The sequence below is a fragment of the Sturnus vulgaris genome, chromosome 8, assembly GCF_052056855.1.
Source record: "Sturnus vulgaris isolate bStuVul1 chromosome 8, bStuVul1.hap1, whole genome shotgun sequence".
Lineage (NCBI taxonomy): Eukaryota > Metazoa > Chordata > Aves > Passeriformes > Sturnidae > Sturnus > Sturnus vulgaris.
The window spans coordinates 13,215,762-13,233,940 of NC_142250.1; the positions used below are offsets into that span (position 1 = coordinate 13,215,762).

An 18,179-nucleotide genomic window follows, 5' to 3' on the forward strand; every position below is an offset into this window, starting at 1 on the left:
GGTGAAATAGTAGTGACTGGAAGCAACAAAACTCAGGAATCAAACTCCAGGAGTAGAAAATATTAAATTTTATTTAATCAAATTTAAGGCTTGAGAAAAAAAAATATTTTGAAAGTCACTCAGGAAAGCCATCTCAAAAGAGGAAACAGGAGCTCCTCTTCCAGTGGCTGAACAATATTCAAGCTGCATGACAATACACAGGCAGTAAGGGGAAGAAAGAGGGAAGGATGGAATGGGGAGACAAAACCCAAGGCAATTCTACACATAAATCAATGGCCACATTGAGCCCCACGGGCTGGAAGCACAAGTCTGTCCACATGGCACTGCATGAGGTCACCAAAGCTAAAGACCTCTTGGGAAGAAACATTCAGGTTTTCACGAGGCAACCCGAGGTCCTTTAGTCACTGCACTTTTTTCAGTGCTTATGTTCATTCTCCTCTTCATGTACAGGGAAACTGTGTCCAAATGCAGTTATATCAATAAAAACAGAGGCAGCTGCACTGTCAAACAGACTGACAGATACATACATTGCTTAACGGAAATAAATTGTGCTCATTTCTGAGAAATAGAAGTGATCACACTGAAGTTTGCTTTTCTCAGTCCAGTTCTTCAAGTCTGACCTCATTCGACATCTTCATTAAAAACCTTGGTTCCACTGTAGTGTTTGTGAAGCTGTTCCAAACACAACCTCTGAAATCTCAGCATCAGCAATGTATCAGACCTCTCCGTGAGATCACTGAATTACTTTTCCTTTGAGGCTTTAGAGGCAGGCTCACACCCAGCTGCTTTTGCTGACAAGACTTTTTTTAGGCCATCACCTAAACCTTTAGCCATGAAGTCACTGCAGGTCCACAGAGAAGGTGCTAAATAAATCTAAGTATTCCCATTACAAGTCTGAAATTACACTAGCCATGTATGGGTGTCCTTCAGAACATACAGGGGGCAAAACCATCTAGAGTCACAGAATTTTAAAAATTATAATGAATAAGCACAGAGAAGTTTATCCACAGTGGCAAAAAAGAAAAATCACTCCATGAATTTAAAGAGCCTCAAACAAATTGACATTCTCTTAAATTCAGTTCCAAATAACTGAAACACTGATACAAAGGCTGGTGCTAATATGGCCAAAGCCATTAAGAACAATCTGTGGAAAGACAATACTTAATTAAATTCTGGTTTGCATACAAACAGTACTTTAAAAAGTATTAATTTGTCTTCAGGTAACTTGGCAAGATTTGCAGAACCTGGAATCCTAATCTGTAATGCTGGCTCTTGTCAGCAGCTAATTTTGGTGCCTGAAGTCCACAGCCATCTTTGACACCAGATGATTTCCACCAAACTGCTGGACTTCCTTTCTAGCATTAGGAGTTGGCTGTGTCAAAAACTGGCAAAGGGAAATGTAATCCCTAGCTGGTGTTTCCAATGCAATGTTTTATGATAAAGAAGTTCCAAAAGGAAGCATCCCTCTCTAATTTTACATATATCAGATTATCATAAACCTTAACCAAGTAAGTTGGTTGGTGAGGTGTTGCAAAGTTTCAAGCACCAGAATTTAAAGCAAAGCTTGCTGGCCACTGCTCTGTTGCTTGCCAAGTCATAGTACAATCACACATTTCTGGCTGCTCCTCGTGGATCAGATTCAACAAATAAGTAATACAGACCTCAAATTCATGGCTTTACAGAAGAAATGCCTCTTGCTCTCCCCTCAGTGATCTACTGCTATTGTTTTCTTGTGGTATACCAAAGTTTAAAAAGTGCACTTCTAGCCTTTTACTTTCAGGTCTTCAGATGAGTTAATAGCAGGCTATTCTTTGCTACTGTAACGAAATCAGCCATCCTTAGGCAAGCTTCCTTTTCCTGTTGTGTCTCAATCACCAGCCAGAAAAAGAACTATGAAAGCTGAAGTGCACATGAGCACTGTCTGAAGTGCTTCACAGATTACAAGCTAGGATATCTGGACAATCAACCAGACACAGATTCTTACTGTTGATCAACTTTTGCCAGTGAAATGTTTGTTAATACATGCATAATAGAAAAAAAGGACATAATATATTTAAAAGTCTGGCTTCCAAAGAAAGCCGTATACCTTAGAAATACAAGTATTAAATCCTTCAGGCACACTACGTATAGTAAAATATCATTATAAAAATATATACTTTTCTAAAATTTACACTGTGTTAGGCACATGCTCTCCCTGAAAAACCTGGTGTCACTGGAAGCAGTAAATGATGTTGGTTATATGGCCCACAGTAAAACTGACAGCTACAGCTACTTCCAAGAACTTTTCAGCCACATGCTTTTACCTTACAGCTAAGGATACAACACCAAAGTCTTACAGAAGAGACTGGAACTCCTACTGAACTACAGATCCATCTACTAACCCCCACAAAGGCAGGACTGGAAGAAGAGTTTATTTTCCTCTTGATTAATTAAATATGAAATTAAAATAAAAACGCTGATGTAAGGACTAATTCAGCTTCATGTAGAAAATGACTGAAGAAATCATTCTGGTTCACTGCATTTTGATTCACATTTGAACCATGAACCAGCCAGGACTGATGGCTCAATAGTTTTATACCAGACTTTAAAAATTCAACAACTCTATCTTTTGCTAAATTTGTACTTCCTTGTTTAAAAACGTATTTCAGTTCGGATTAACACTGAATTTTTAAGTCTTTCATCTGTCCTGGTAGTGGCAGTTAAGACTTGTGAAGATTGACATAGCAGTTGTGAGAGAAAGTAGAGGAATAACAAAAGCCATCAACAGCCAGCACAGCATGCTTGCTGCCTACTGAAACAAGCTGCATTCTGAAGTGTATGCAGACAGCACTTTGTAAAGATATTACTGATCATTGAAAGGATAAGCATTTTTAAAGAGGTTTTTCTTCCATAAATAAAGAATATTTCCGTTTTTCTCAGACAGGAAACAGCATCAGGGCTTTACACTCTCTTGCCTGAAATGGAGATTTGTAAGACTTAATGCTACAGATAGATTTTTCCCACCTTGGGAACCAGCTTGCATTTTTCAAAACAGCGTGGGGTTTGCACAACCTAAAATCAATTAAAGATCTAGACAATTTGTAATTTTTTTTCCCCAATTTCCAATTATGGTTGCTGGATACATTGCCAAAGATAAGTCTACTGTAGAGACTAACATGATTGCAAGGTTCTGAAGAAATCAGCATGCGACATTTGAAAAAATTACATTTTAAGACAGATGACAGGAGTGAAGACAGAACAATCTTCAAAGCAACCCTTCAAGGAAAGGGTTTAGAGCAGTTTCATGTCTCCCTGCTACAGTCTTTAAAATCTCTTCTGCCGATGTCTTGGAAATTCCATTTCTTCCTCAGAGATCAATGCTGGTGCACTGAGTTGTCTTGTTAGAAAAAAGGTAGACAGCATGTGTTTGGTGATTGGTTTTTTTTGTAACAGCTTCTAATAAAAAGCATGAGCCAGTAAAAAAAGTCCACATAAGGCTTTTAACAACAGGAGTATTTCATGGTCTATGCATTTCTTCTGCCTTGGTGTCCAATCAACAATCTTAACATATACTGTCTTGCAACATGCGTCTGCTTTCATATTCAGAAGGCATTACTTGCCTTTACAGCTTCAATATCAGAAATCAATGTCCTGGCTAGGAAAATCCCAAAAATCTAAAAAGATAAAAAACATACCATTTGTGAGATAAAACACTTGTAATGTACCAGTCTACAAGATGGTTTTTTTGCAGGTTCAGATATTGTTTCATAGACAGGATCATCCACCAAAGCACAGCTATCACTAAAAAGTAACAAAGGCAATAGAATCCTGCAGGTAATAAAACTCAAGAGAAAGATGCTTTCATGTAAAACTTCAGCAGCATTCAAAGTAATAAGCTTCCAGATGCCTTAGAGCTAGAAGAAATCCACTTAAGTTTGAGTGTCATAAACACCCATGCTTACCTACTGCTAAAGCTACAAAGCAGACACTTGCATTCATTCCACAATTTTGAATAACAACCCAGTCAGTTTTCAGATCAATTTTTTTAAATACAGACAGAATGTACAATTACCTGTATTAAAATGGAATTCTGGTCACAGACAACAGTTAGAGTAGTCCCAGATTATTCAGAGACATTTCAAATTTGAAATTTTAACATTCAGGTCAGTTCTCAGGGAAATCTTCCTTTACAAATTGAGGATAAATTCGTAACTCAGCAAATTTCCTGAAACATTCTTAGAAATAATATAAAACTGGAGTGAAGTTTTCGAAAGCTAAAAGATTTCATTTGAATGTAGTTAGGTTACGTCTAATTCTCAGTCTCACTGTGAAACAGCTTAATGCACAAGACTGACTCAATCAGAAAATACAAATAACTGAAAATGGTTTCACAGAGCCTCGGGACTTGAATAAAGAACAACATTGTCAAGTTATTGTCAATCAACACACTGCCAAAAGATTGAACTTGACCATCCCCCTAGCAAGACGTGCTGTTCTCAGCACAGCCTTTCTCAAACCCATGGAAGCACTATCACCAGATGGTGTTAAAAATATATCAAACCCTAAGCTACAGAGGGCAGTATTACCAGCGCTGGAGAAAGGTCTTTTGCTAGCACTCAGTACTCAACTATTGTCAATCAGATGGAAAGTATTTTCTGTAGTGGATTTACCAGTTTATCATTTTCCACTGAAGTGAAGGAATTTCATAGCATAGAAATTAATGCAGTGCAAACAACTGCCACAATGAAAACAGGATCCACCTTGAAAGCAGCAATCTAACATGCTTTATTGAGAATTTCAGCTCTCTCTTTGATGTACCAAGCACTGATGAGGTAATAGAAATCACAGCAATTCTTTCATCTGGTTCTGCTATCATTACATTTGCAACCTGTTCACCTGCTCTTACATCCCAACCTTTTTGAGCAGCATGCTATACCCACTTACAGCTGGCTGTGGCAACCTTAGTATGAAGGACAAGGTTGTATCTTAGTCATTTCAGGTTTGTGACAGAAGGCTGGAGCTCACATCTACTGGAGCAGACAGGAGATTCCCCCTCCTCCATAACATTGAAACACAAGGAATATTTTATATAAGCATCATATCTTACAATTATCACACACTATTATTACTGCACTGTATTTTTATGACGACTTTCACTGCTTTGAGCAACAGGCATCTTCACACTAACTCCCCTTTACTATAACTGGAGCTTGTGCCATACTCTTCTCATACCTAAAATTCCACATTCAAAATATTTATTTCACCTCTGTCCATAACTCCTGTTACCTTCAGCAGGTATGTATCTGCAAATGTGACATTTTTTCCAAAGAATCATAACAGTAACTACTAACCTGGAGCAGTGAGATAGCTATGAAGACACCTGCAACAATGTAGATATTTCGGGGTAACCAAGCTTCAAGTGCATGAATACATCCTTTGACAAAAATCTGATCATCCCACTGATTTTTGCTCTGAATGTAGAAAGGAAAAATAAGAATATTACTTTTCTGCTCAAGTTTATTGTAAGATCAATCACAATCTAGCTAAGCTAATGTTTTGTCACTTTTGCAGTAACATTTTTAACCTCACTTCAAAAATGTACATCTGAATCAGGTAATGTTAGACATTGATAGTTGTATCTTGCTGAAAATCCTGCTATTAGAAACACTGTAGAATTAGCAGATAATAGATGGTCAAATTATCAGACAACAGATCAGCAGAGTTAGCCTATTACAACTGGTAATTGAAACACACACTTGAAATCCAAGTCCTACTCCTTTTCGAAACACACCTTTCCCCTCACCTGTTCCCACTTGTTTTCTCTACCCTTCCACAGCAGAAGCTTATTTTAAGCACAGGACCATATGTACCTTGCTCTACCTGTAGTATGATGTAGCAGAGCCAATTATTCCTAAAATTTTGAACTGACATCTATCAGCAATCCCACCACTTCTACAGCTTTATCTATGCAGGCACAGAACATGACAGACAGCACCTTACCTTCTTTCTGATATCATAACCACACTGTGTATTCACAACTTTTTGCTGCAAGGCAAGAGAGATTTTAAATAAACAAATCAATTTACTTCTACTCACTTCTGTTCACAGCAAGTTTTTCTAGCCTTTATATTCATAAACACACCAGAGTTGTCAGAACCAACCATTTTAAAAAGCATTTTTAGCAAAAACAAGCAAAGCCCTAGCAGAATACAAGAAAATTAATGACAAAGCAAAGATGTGTACTAGCAAGATGATATCCTGCACCAGAAATCTCAGCTGCTTCTATCACTTAGCATTTAACTTTTTAACATGAAAACTGCATTGCCAGCACACAAGGAAGACATCTGCATTTACAAAATGCATAGTAAGTTATATTGAAATATTAATAATAGGATCTCACATTAAACAGATTTAAGCATCCTTTTGCCTCCTTAAATACAGCACCAGAAAAATGTGCAGTTAAACAGCACTGCTCCAAACTAAACTAGAAAATAATTGCTGGGCAATCTGAACATGGAATATGTCCCTGACACAGGCTTTCCTTGGCTGATTTCCAGTACAATCAGAAGCCTACCAGGCATTAAACATAACTTACCAATGGCTCTGTCTCAGCACAAGGATTGCTGGATGGATTTTGAGCTGTAAGTACTCCCAGCAATAGCATAAAGCACTATATATTAGCCCCTACCTCCCCACGTTGGCATCTACTGTAAGGCTCACAAAGTTTCACAAAGTTTAGTGAAGCCAATTAAACAATAAGCACCTAAACCTTGCCAAAACCAAGGATTGACTCAGAAGCTTTAAACTTCATACACGAGTACCTTACTAATTACTGACAAGCAAGCAGCAAATGGAGTTACTCCTGCCTGTCTGGCAGAGGGGTGGTGAAACATTAATTCCAACTGGAGCAAACACACTCTTAAACACAGCTCTCTCTCAGCTCCTTACAAACCAGGAACAAAGGCCAGGGATCCAAGGAAACAATACACTGGGAATAAAAAAATGCCAGCCACCAGTGCTTCAGATCCAAACCATACTAAAATAGCTTTAATTCCCAGTGACAACACATTTTCAGCTAACAGGCTGCCACATTTGGATTCTAAAAAGAATACAACAAACAAAAGAAGTTTGTCTGCACAAGAGTAATTTTTGGTCATTTAGGACACCTCAAAGCCCTTCAACACCTTATTCAGGAAGTACTTCCTGTCATAACTTTACAACCTCAGAGCAAAAACAAAACCAGGAAACAACTTACAGCAGGATCAGGTATACAACAGGAAAAAGGAACTCCACACTTCTCACGACTTTTGCTTTCACTCTTGCAGTCAAAGTATATGTTAAAGTCCCAGTCTTCTGGACCTTGGGCACCACAGCAATGGTTCTGCAACAGAGAAATACATTCCAAGAAGTCTGTTCAGAGGATAAATTATCTCTAAAATACCTCGAAACAGTAAATGTTTGCTTACAAATCTTCACTATCCCTGAGTCTGTGCAGAATCAACGACAACAGAGTAAAAAAAAATGAGTAGACACTAACAGGGCTCTATGAAATCAAAGCAATACATCTGGAATACTGCTCCTGGAAACATGTGTCAGCATGTCAAGCAAAACCATAAAAATTATCACTTTAGATTTAATTGTCAGATACAATCAGCTCCATTGCAAAATTTTTTTAAGAGAAAGCTTTTTCTTAGGGAGCAAGGGAAAGGGGAGCCAAGAGAAAGGTGAAAGGCAGATGCATGCCTGACAGAGCTTCCATAATGGACATCAGAACAAGCCTGGATCTCAGGATATCTTCCCTCCCTGCTGGTATCAATACAGAAGGAAGAAAACCAACATATCTGTAACATTCTACTATTAGCAACAAAATATCATAATTCTATTAAAAAATGAAAACTTAAATCTATATTCTCCTAGAAGGCATCAAAGAAATGACAGGCTGTGAACTTACAATTCTCTGTAGTGAATCAATGATGTTCTGGAGGTCAATGTCATCTCGGTAGGATTTAATGTTATTCTCAAAGAATTCTTTTACCCGGTCCCTCACCCAGTCTTGGAACAGGAAAGCCATAACTGCTACTGCCAACTCCAACAGGAATATAAACATAATTGTTCCACAGAACTGTAAAAACAAAAGCCCTAAATTAGAAAATATAAATTCATTTTGAATGCATTCCTTTACCACCAGAAACCAACACAGAATTGGGTTCAAGTTTTGATTCAGTACAGACACTGAACACAGGGAGAACACAAGGCAAAGAAATTCCCAAGAGGCAGAGTTATCCTTTTGGTTTTGTCACCTGAACTTGACAGTAAAAAGAGCAGACACAGTCATTATGCACAGCAATGAAAACAATGAGGATCTGTAAAACACAGGGCTAAAAAAGTCTTGATATTACCTCTTGTATTGTTTCTAATTTTATAATTACTTTTTTTAGGTTTTTTTTGTCCAGCTTAGCAGTTTTCAGATCTAAAGCAAAGAAGCCTCAGTATAAAAACAATCATTTAAGAAATTTTACATCAGTCACTGAAGTCCCAAAGTTTTGCCAACATGTACGAGAAACTTTAAAGTTTTTAAGGGATTTTATTCCACTATACTATATTCTCTCAGTAATTCCTAACTAAGTATGCTCCATAACATCACAATGTTAAATTCTGATATACCTACTATAACATCACTGCAGAGCAGAACAAATTTTAAAAGGCAAGGAAGAACGTGTTCCACAAAGAGAATAGATAAGCTGGAACCACCCCTGCTTTCAACACCATTACTCAGAGGTTTGTCAAGGCAGCAAGTTTACCATATACTTTGTCACAAACCAAATTCTATCGTTAATTATCAGGGTTTGCTCTCAGTTCTTCATCATTTGCAGCTTTCACACATATAATAATTCCTTCATGTAATGATGTTACTTACAAACTTCAGCAGGCAGATGTTTTCTCTCAGTGCTCCCACACAACCAGCAAATCCCAACGTAAACATCACTATTCCCACCACTAAGACAAGCACCACTGGGTCCAGACCATGAAGACCAGTCACCTTTGTCAGATCAGACAATACACCCTGAAAGAACAAACCAGAACACAATGTGACCACTGCAAACATTGAGCATTCCTTCTGGATGATTTCCACATGATTCCAAATGAACTGGCTGCAAACCTTGAACTTGCCAACAGTGATACCAACAAAAAAAAACTTGTTGTAAAATGGTCATTGACAATACCAATTTTCTTCACCCCAGCAGAAGTATTAAAGTTATAGCTAGCAATTCTTTTAATAAATCAGTTTCTCAGATTACATCCTCCTAGGTCTCTTTGCCAAACAGAATTCCACAAGATGGTGCCAAAAGCTCAATTCTATCACTGAATGTTCATTTAGTTTCAAGGCAAAAGAATTAATCTTTTATATTAACTTGAAATGCATCAATCAGAAGGGCACTCCAATATCGTGGTCTAAAAAAATAAAATTAGGATTTGGAAAATTTTCTTAAGTGGGGGAAAGGGAAAACATTCTAAGGACAAAGCACCTTATGGATGACATTTTAAAGAGGGAAAATCTCTTTGGTTTTCAAGGGAAGTAGATTTTTCCTCTCATTTTAGTTACAACCCTTCTACTGCCACAGTCTTACCATTGCCCCACTGAACTCTTTCAGAAATATTTAAGTATAATCTAAACAGTCCCCTTTCACACCAATAAAAATTCTTACACCAAAAGGAGTTATCTGTTCTCTATATTTGCAATTTGCCTAACAGACAGTATTTTTTTTTGTTAACTATCCAGAAACCACACATTTTGACAATAATCTTTGCTATCAAGTCTGTCTGCCTAGATTGCTAAATCTATGTGAATGCAGTGTTAACAGTGAAAACCTTCATTTTACTTTCTAAATTAGATTTTTAAAAGTTATTACACCAGCTACTGTTAAAATTCCATCAAATACACATAAGAGGATTCTCACAAGATGTGCAAGAACAAGATGGAACATACAGAAGAAAGAAGGGACAAAGGAAAACTCTTCAGGAGAATGATTTGTAGGGACACCCAGGCAGCCTTGCAATAGTCTCAGTGCTCATCATACAACTATCAACAATACACAGAACATTTTAATAAGGAAATATTTTCACTTTTGAAATAAAGAGATAACAAAAATCAACACAGCACAATATCCCATCATCCCATGTTCACCTTTTTTTCTTTATAAAGTATATTCTCAAGCTAACCATGCTTAGTGTAAGAGAAAAATATCAGAGAGACTTGCAATAAGCTGCCTAATTCTTCCAATAAAATGCAAATTCCCATCTTTCTACCCAAATACCTGCTCTAGAGTTAAATGTAAAGGATAAACATCCTAAGATAACACCTTGGGAAAATCCCTATCACTTTTTATTCAACTGCTTACTTAACAAAAATCTTCAAAATACAGCAATTAGAAGAAAATGTGCCCTTGGAGAAGCTCCATCAGCTGAAGACATTGATTAACAGCACTACAGCAATCCACAGGACTCCATCTTCTTTCATAATATGCTCCATAACAGATTCTGTCAGAGCTGTTAATTTGGCAGCAGCAAGACAGAGTTGTTTTTATCAAAACTGGCTGATGAGATTAAAAGAAAAAAAATAATTGAACTGTAGAACTCAGAATAGCCTTGCAACAGCTGGTGACTAACAGCTGAAACAAACTGTTAGAAAATGGTCCTAGTTTGGAGATAATGTGTTACCAGTCACACATTTTCCTTCTTAAAAACTGTTACACCTCACAGCTAGCTTACAAACTTGGTCTACTTGGTTAATTGAGTCCCACTGAATCAAACCTTGGCTCAGACCCTACAATCAAGAGACACATGTCAAGATCAGATGGGCTAATACAGCATCCTTGTAGAATCAACACGGTGTGACACCAAACACTGTGTGACCAGGATGCTGAAACATTGCCAACTATTGCCAGCCATCTCCTGCCCACACCCAAACTCCAGCCTTTTGTTTTCAGACTATCTCACTTGCTCAAGCGACATTTTTTGGAAGACAATTTCCTCTGATCAAAGCATGTTACAAACAGAAGTTGCCAGAACTGGGCTTTATTATTCAACCTCAGATGTCACTGGTTCACAACACTTTCTTTATGCTCACGCTTAATGTAAACAATACGCTCTTTTTAAAAGACGGTTATGAGGATTTTGCCTAAGAAAAGATGTTAAGCCAAAAATCCCGAAGGATGAAACAAGGGAATTAATTCAGAAAACGCTCATCCCACCATACCCATTTCACTAAAGACACTCCTGCCTGTGCCATTTGCACCAGGTACAATCAGGCTGCCCTTTACACCACAGATTTCCTCAGGTACACAGGAGTGCAGACTGATACCTGCAGTCCATGTAGGACATTCTGTAACAAAACTCACACTAAGTCTTTCTTTCAGTCACATGGAGCAGTGACTTATTTCTCCATGCTTTTGAAGTCCCTCTAAGCAACAGTCCTGATTTGAAAACTGACTGTTCCCTCTCCATTTGTTATTAGCTATGAACATGCTGGAATGAAGCTAGGCTGACTGGCCTCTGGTTTTCCAGATATTCCTTTGTGTCCTCCTTGAAACCATTGTAGCAATAAAAACTGTTGTCCTGATAAGAGGGCTCAATGTTATTTACCTTCTTTCTACCAACACTTGAGAATAATTCACTCTTTGTGACTTTTGCAGTATCTTTTGTTTGACAGATAATGACACTTTAAATTTTATGCAAGTTAACTTTTACATGACTTTCAAAATAACTAAAGCCAGTTATAAAATCATAAGGATAGGCCAATTAGATACATCAGTTAGAGACTATGAGTCTTTAAGAGGAGTCAGAATGGTAACATTCTTCCATGTAGTATTTTCAACACTTCTCACAAACCAGTGCTCTCATTTCAGTATATTATCAGCCAAAAGAAGCACATGATTTATACCTAGAGAAAAAGACTGCTGAGGAATTAATCTGAAGTGTAGTCCTAATGCACAAAGAAAAGAGAAAATCAGAGAAATTAAACGGACTTAATGTATTTCATGCTGTGGTAAGAGACGGGATGTTCAGAACTCTTCCACCACCAGTAGTTTATCTTTGGGTTTACCACTGCAGCACAGTTTCTGCAATGTTTTTCCCTTACTTCCCATCTATTGTTCACCAAGGCACTATTGGCTGAAGAATGGCACTACTCTGAAAGACTGAAAACACAGCACGGAACAACTGAATAAGAAATAAACAGATTTCATGAGCCATTCAGAAGTTCAAAACCACAGGAAAGGCTTTGAAGCATTTGTTTGCAAGATAGCACAGAGAGCACAAAGAGCTCAGGCAAAGTTAGAAAAAAGTAAAGACAGAAAGAGTCTGCCTTTGCCTTTTAGTCATTTCAGTGCCATAAAGCCGATGTAGCAAATGGAGATACTAGTCTCCAACCACATAGATCCTATGTGCTTTTCTACAAAAACAGAAGAAGGAACATTAGAGAACACAAATTCAAGGCAAGTTTAACATCCTCCTTAAAGGGTTGGAAAGAAAATTCTTCTGTAACAACAAAATAAGAGGCAAATGCATTTATGTGTCAATAGGCTGCATACTATATAGCAATGACAGTACTGACCTAGTTATGAGAATGTAGCAAGCACATCAGGAGCAGAGAGGAGGAGAAAAAATACCTCAGAATTAAAATCAAAAACTCACTTCCAAAAAGCAGAGGAATCTCAGAACCTCTCTGCATGTGGAATGTGGATAGCTGCTGTATGTTAGCCACGTCCATTGAGGAAAAGTGAACATCTGATGGTAATTTTTACTACTTGGTGGCACAACTGAACACTGAGGGCACCTGCCCTTCACTCCTGACTGAGATGCAGATCAGTAAATCTAGTAATGGCCACTTCTCTCTACTGCTTGAATTCACTAAACCCATACTATTACATCCATTCATTGATTTCCATACCTGCATCATTCTGTTCTCTTGTAACTCTGAGCACACGTGCACACAGCTTCCTTCAACTGAGGAAGTTTTTCAGCTACAAGAAATCTCTGCTAAAATTTAAGAGTTATTCAGCTACATCATGTTCCCCAGTTTTGCTCCTCTACATGGAAACACAATCACTAAAGCACTCCATGGGGAGTAAAGTGGACAACAGATTGCCAACAGACTGTGAGCATCTTTCTGAAGTACTTCAAAGACGCATGTTTAGATTTAGTAGTGCTTTTTAAAGTATAAAGACAGCTCATACTCCTCACAAATATTTGTAATAAAAGGAAGTGGAAAGAGAAATACAGATTTTAGAAAACATGCTTTTGAAAGAGAACCTGCTCATAAAGACTAAATTCTCCCTAGTGTTCTGCTCTTACAAGTTCATAGAAAAGCTCTGAATATCAAGGGTCACAGCTTAACTCCTGATCAGGGACAAGAAGCAAATTCCAACTAAACTCAGTTTAGATTCTTTGAACGTGTTCCTGAGCTCAGATGCTACACTTAACTTTTGCTGCTTCCCGAGAAAGCAGTTTTACTGGAACAGGAGGGAGCAGCCACTTAAGACCAGTCATTTCTATCCTTACCTTTTCACTCCATGCCCACAGACCAGCTGCAAGGAAGGCCACTCCAGCCAGCTAAAATGAAAAAAAAAAAAAAAATTAGATGTACTAATCAACCAATTCTCAAAAAACTTGGCTAGTAGCACTATTGATCAAATAAAACAAATATTGCCTGTAATTTGAGACAATAGTGATGGGACCCCTCCCCCCCACAAGCCAATCTCTTACAAAAATTACTTGAAGGGCATTTATTCCACAACATTTATGCATTTTATAAATATTTATTTTATAAATTACATTTTAAAAGTATTTTAATTTGATTCTTCCTGATTACTCAAGAAGCACATGCTACTCAACAGACAATCCCACAGAGCAGCACACAAGTGGGAGTTATCTTTGTCCCAATGACTTGCTATAAAATGTCTGCTTGCCCATTAATGAATATGTCAGAATATTTAAATGCATTTTGAGGTTATTCCCTATTTAGTCACTTAACAGTACCAATATCGTGGCCATGACAGTAGCCATGCTTGCTCCTTGTAACTTCTCAGTGTCAAGGCTCTCTGTATTAGCCTCTTCTCTGATTAGATGCACTTTGTCTTCTGAATCCTTACTTTAAGCCCATTTGAATCAAGCTAGATTAATGGTCTGTTTGCTTACTTTCCATAAGCACTAAATCTAACTTACAACAAACCCTCCACTAATTCATGTGCTTATATAATATATACTTCTCAATTATAGTCACTCAAATGAAGCAAGAGTTCCTTGCTCTAATATTTTATTCCCTTTCTTCAATGCTCATACAACTTGTTTTTAACATCCAACTTCAATAATCCAACTAAAATGACCTCTCCATAACACAAGGGCAGCTCCACCTCACTACTTAAAAAGCATTCAACCCTGTAAGAGGCCTTATGGTTTTCTAAAACTACCTGAAAGGAAGTTGTAGTGAGGTGGATATCAGTCTTTTCTCCCACATAACTAGTAACAGCACAAGAGGAAATGGCCTCAACCTGCACCAGGAGACGTTTAAATTAGATATTAGGAAATACTTATTCCTTGAAAGGGCTATCAAGCATTGGAGCAAGTAGCTTAGTCACCATTCCTAGACATATTTAAAGATGCACAGACATGGCACTTAGAACATGGACAAACCTGGCAGTTTGGTCAATGGCTGAGTTCAGTCTTCAGAAACCTTTTCCAGCCTAAATTATTCAATTAACCTGTAGGAAGGACTGACGTTGCCTCCCCATTGCCAAGCCTTACACGCACTGAAGAGTAAATCCCAACAACTGAAAAAACACTTTGAAGAAGGAATCCTTTTCTCTAGGAAATGCAGCACCTCCCACAAACTAAATGGGAATCACAGACAATTTTCTACAGCACAGGCAAAAAACAAGAATGGAACCCTCTTACAGTCACAAGAAAACAGATGTGTGAGTGTAAAATACTGCTGGGCTCATGGGCTGCTTCCCTAAGATCACTCAGGGCAAGTGAAGTTCTGGGTTTTCTCTGCTGGGGACAGTGGGAGAAAGCAAAGCCAAAAAGGGCTGCAAGCATCATCCATGTTATCCTGTAAAAATTACTCAAATTGTGTTAAGCACTTCTGTCTAGGCAGGAATTATTACATGCCATATTCTGAGTCTTAAACAAAGATTAAGCAACCAAAACCATCCCATATACATGGAACTACAACTGGACAAAGCAGTGCTAAATAAATTCCCAGATATTGCTTAATAAGCAATATAGCACAATGACTACTCACCTTGGACTCTGAAGCAGCTAAGAACATCTAAAGTGATCATTTGGACCAAAACATAACTTGAAAAATACTATTAAAAACCACAAATATAAACAGAATATTGTCCTAGATCTTAACAGAATATAAACAAAAATAAACCGAATATAACCCTAGATCTTAACCCAATGATCTTCAGACCAAAAAAAGCAGGGAAAATAATCAGTAATCAAACTTGAATGTCACATTAAGTTGCACAGTGCATGTAATTGATACATCCTTCATACTTTTCATTCCAAATGCTCCAGGAATGCTGGGAGACAGATGAAGACAGCTGGTATAATTTGCAGTAATCAAGGTAAATTACACAGACAGCTGGATCTTTTGAAACTTTTTCTACAGAAAACAAGGTGGGAAAAAATAATTGGGAAGGCATATTCCACTCTCTGTATACAAATTAAGGGTACTAGAATACTAATATTGTGCTATTGAATTTGTAAATAGGGTGACCTCTTCAGACTGTCTGCCTTTCATTATAATTACCTTCTTAATTAAATTGTAACAGATTTTTGATTAAGTAGATTTTTCACTAGCATGCATTATTCTCACCTTGGAACATGAACTTTGCTCTCATGTTTTTATAAAACGTTCAGTTTCTATACTGCTATACTACTTTTGCAAAGTTATTTCCATAAGCATCTGTGCAAACTACCTACAAGTAAAATAGAGTTTATCAGAAGAAAAATAAACTTTGTTTTAATGAGACTATGTGGATAAATCTAAAACTTAATTCAGCTAAGACAAGCAATTCAAATTTTTCACTAGAAGCAACGAAACCAGATACATTAACAATTTCTTTAGCAAAAATCCAGTGAAGTATGAGGTACTTGCAGAAGAAACAAAGTCAGCCACTACATTGACAGGTGTAATTACCAAAACAACCAATTTGCAAAAATGTCAAATAGTAGTGAAATAAAGTCAAATAGTAGAAAATAGTAGAAATAGTAGTAGAATAGTAGTAAAGTCAAATAGAAATGAAAAATGAAAACAAATCCTTTTGCTTTAAAGACTAATTGCAAGATACTTTAAAGTATCTCACTGAAAACTATTATAAAACACACCAAGGTGATCAAACTAGTACAGAAGTTGGAGTGATTGAGCATGCCCAGAGTTCTACAGACAATGAGCCCCAGGAAAATACCCCCTCTAACACACTTGCACAGAGGCATCCAAGTGATGGCTACAAGGCAGAACAGGGAACTGATCCTGCCTAAAGGCCAAGTTTTAACCTTCTTCAGCTCACTGAACTAAACGACTGAGTGAATGGGACAACAGGCAGCTGAGAAGAAGCAAGGACAACCAAAAGTGTTCCCAAGGTGAGAGCAAGCTAGTCAGCTGTTTCAAAAAAGCATGGCATTTTGAAATTTGCCTTTCACCATAATCTGAATGGCATGTAAGCAAGAACAAACTGGACTTCCCAATTCTGTGCTGGAAAGTCCTTTAAGCCATATGGTGTATGAAAGATTAGATGGAAACATACACAAAACAGCTCAATTGTGCCCCTTGGAACAGGAAACTGAAATACTATTTACCAGCATTTGCTTATTTCCTGCTTTAGAACTGATAAATCCACTTTAACATATTGCATCAAACTGTAGGCTCTGCTCAGATGTACAATACTGATGCCAACTCAGCGACACTGTGCCCAAATTACCACTTTTAAGCATTACCCATTTGTCCATTCCAAATCACACTTTGAATTCCTATGACGGTGCTGTCAAGATCACATTAACAACTGAGAAAACAGGGCTAATTTGTTTCTCAAATGTAGGCAGCAGCTAACTCACTCCTGCAAGACAACTCTTGCACACAAACTGATTGTGGGTTGGTCTGGCCCCAGGTCTGATCAGCAGCAATAGGAATTGCATGCAGTTTTTGGATACTCTTACAGAGTTTACAATTTACATTTCCCACTCCCTGGATAATCCATGCAGCTCCACCCATGCTAGAGCAATCAGCAGCCTGCAGCCCTTCCTTCCTATCCTTGTCTCTTCAGAGACTCTTACTCTCAGGGTCAGAAAACCACCTGGTGGTAAATTCTCTCCACTTCCTGACACAGCATTGCTGTTTCAGAAGTTCCTGAAAAACAACATAACATAGCAAAAGCCAAGAAAATCTTATGCTATCCCAGGTCTTATTTTTCGCAGAGACAAACTCAATTCTTTTCCAGAACTGAAGAGAATTTTTGCCCTTCATCACCGTGTTCAGGACAAAATGCCACATCTCCTATAGGATGAGTGACAAGTTCTGGTTTTGTCTCCAGTAACCCTTAAGAGTTACACACAACTACAGACCTTTAGAAGATAAATCCAGAAGACAGTAGCTAAGAGTTGTTTTACCCCTCCTCTCAACTCATGTGAGGTAGTGAGTTCATATGCAACCAAAAAGGCTTTGGCAGAGCACACTTGCAATCCTTCACTAAAACAGTCATTGCCCAGCTGAGGTGCAATTCTCAACCTACGCCAAAAAATCCCTTTCAGCTGGAGGCAAAGCACCAGAGCTTTCAGAGAAGAGCTCACTCAATTGCAGAATGATTCAGAACAGAAAGGTGCCAAAACCAAGCTCTTCAGCCGGCATTGTTAGTCCTTAAATTGCACCATGACAAATGAAGTTATTTAACAAAAAAAAAAAAAAAAAAAAAAAGCTTTCAAGCACAAAAAGGTCCAGCCTTATCTTGCTCTCTGCAGTGCTATCTTAATGGCTGCAAGTACTGCCTTATCACCACTCATTAACAAGAGTGTACTCGGACAAGCTAAGACTTGTGAGGATGCTTAAAAAGCAAGATGGAAACAAAGCAATTGCACATCAAAATCATGCCTAGGCAGAGCCTTCCTATGGCCTCCATTCCCTTTCTTAAAAGAATAGG

The 18,179-nt window shown here is 37.8% G+C and overlaps 1 protein-coding gene across 2 annotated transcripts in view; it reads right to left on the reverse strand.

Annotated features, from left to right (window-relative positions):
* Positions 1–45: 45 nt before the first annotated feature.
* Positions 46–18,179, reverse strand: part of TSPAN14 (tetraspanin 14) — a 34,371-nt gene continuing 16,237 nt past the window's right edge. For both annotated transcript variants that reach the window (XM_088168854.1, XM_014877991.2), the window contains exons 3-9: positions 13,540–13,590; positions 8,897–9,043; positions 7,931–8,101; positions 7,235–7,360; positions 5,980–6,024; positions 5,331–5,450; positions 46–3,653 (exon numbers count right to left, since the gene is read on the reverse strand). In XM_088168854.1, the coding sequence (XP_088024980.1) occupies positions 3,582–3,653; positions 5,331–5,450; positions 5,980–6,024; positions 7,235–7,360; positions 7,931–8,101; positions 8,897–9,043; positions 13,540–13,590 (732 nt within the window). In that variant the 3' untranslated portion in view covers positions 46–3,581. The remainder of the gene's footprint in view (positions 3,654–5,330; positions 5,451–5,979; positions 6,025–7,234; positions 7,361–7,930; positions 8,102–8,896; positions 9,044–13,539; positions 13,591–18,179) is intronic.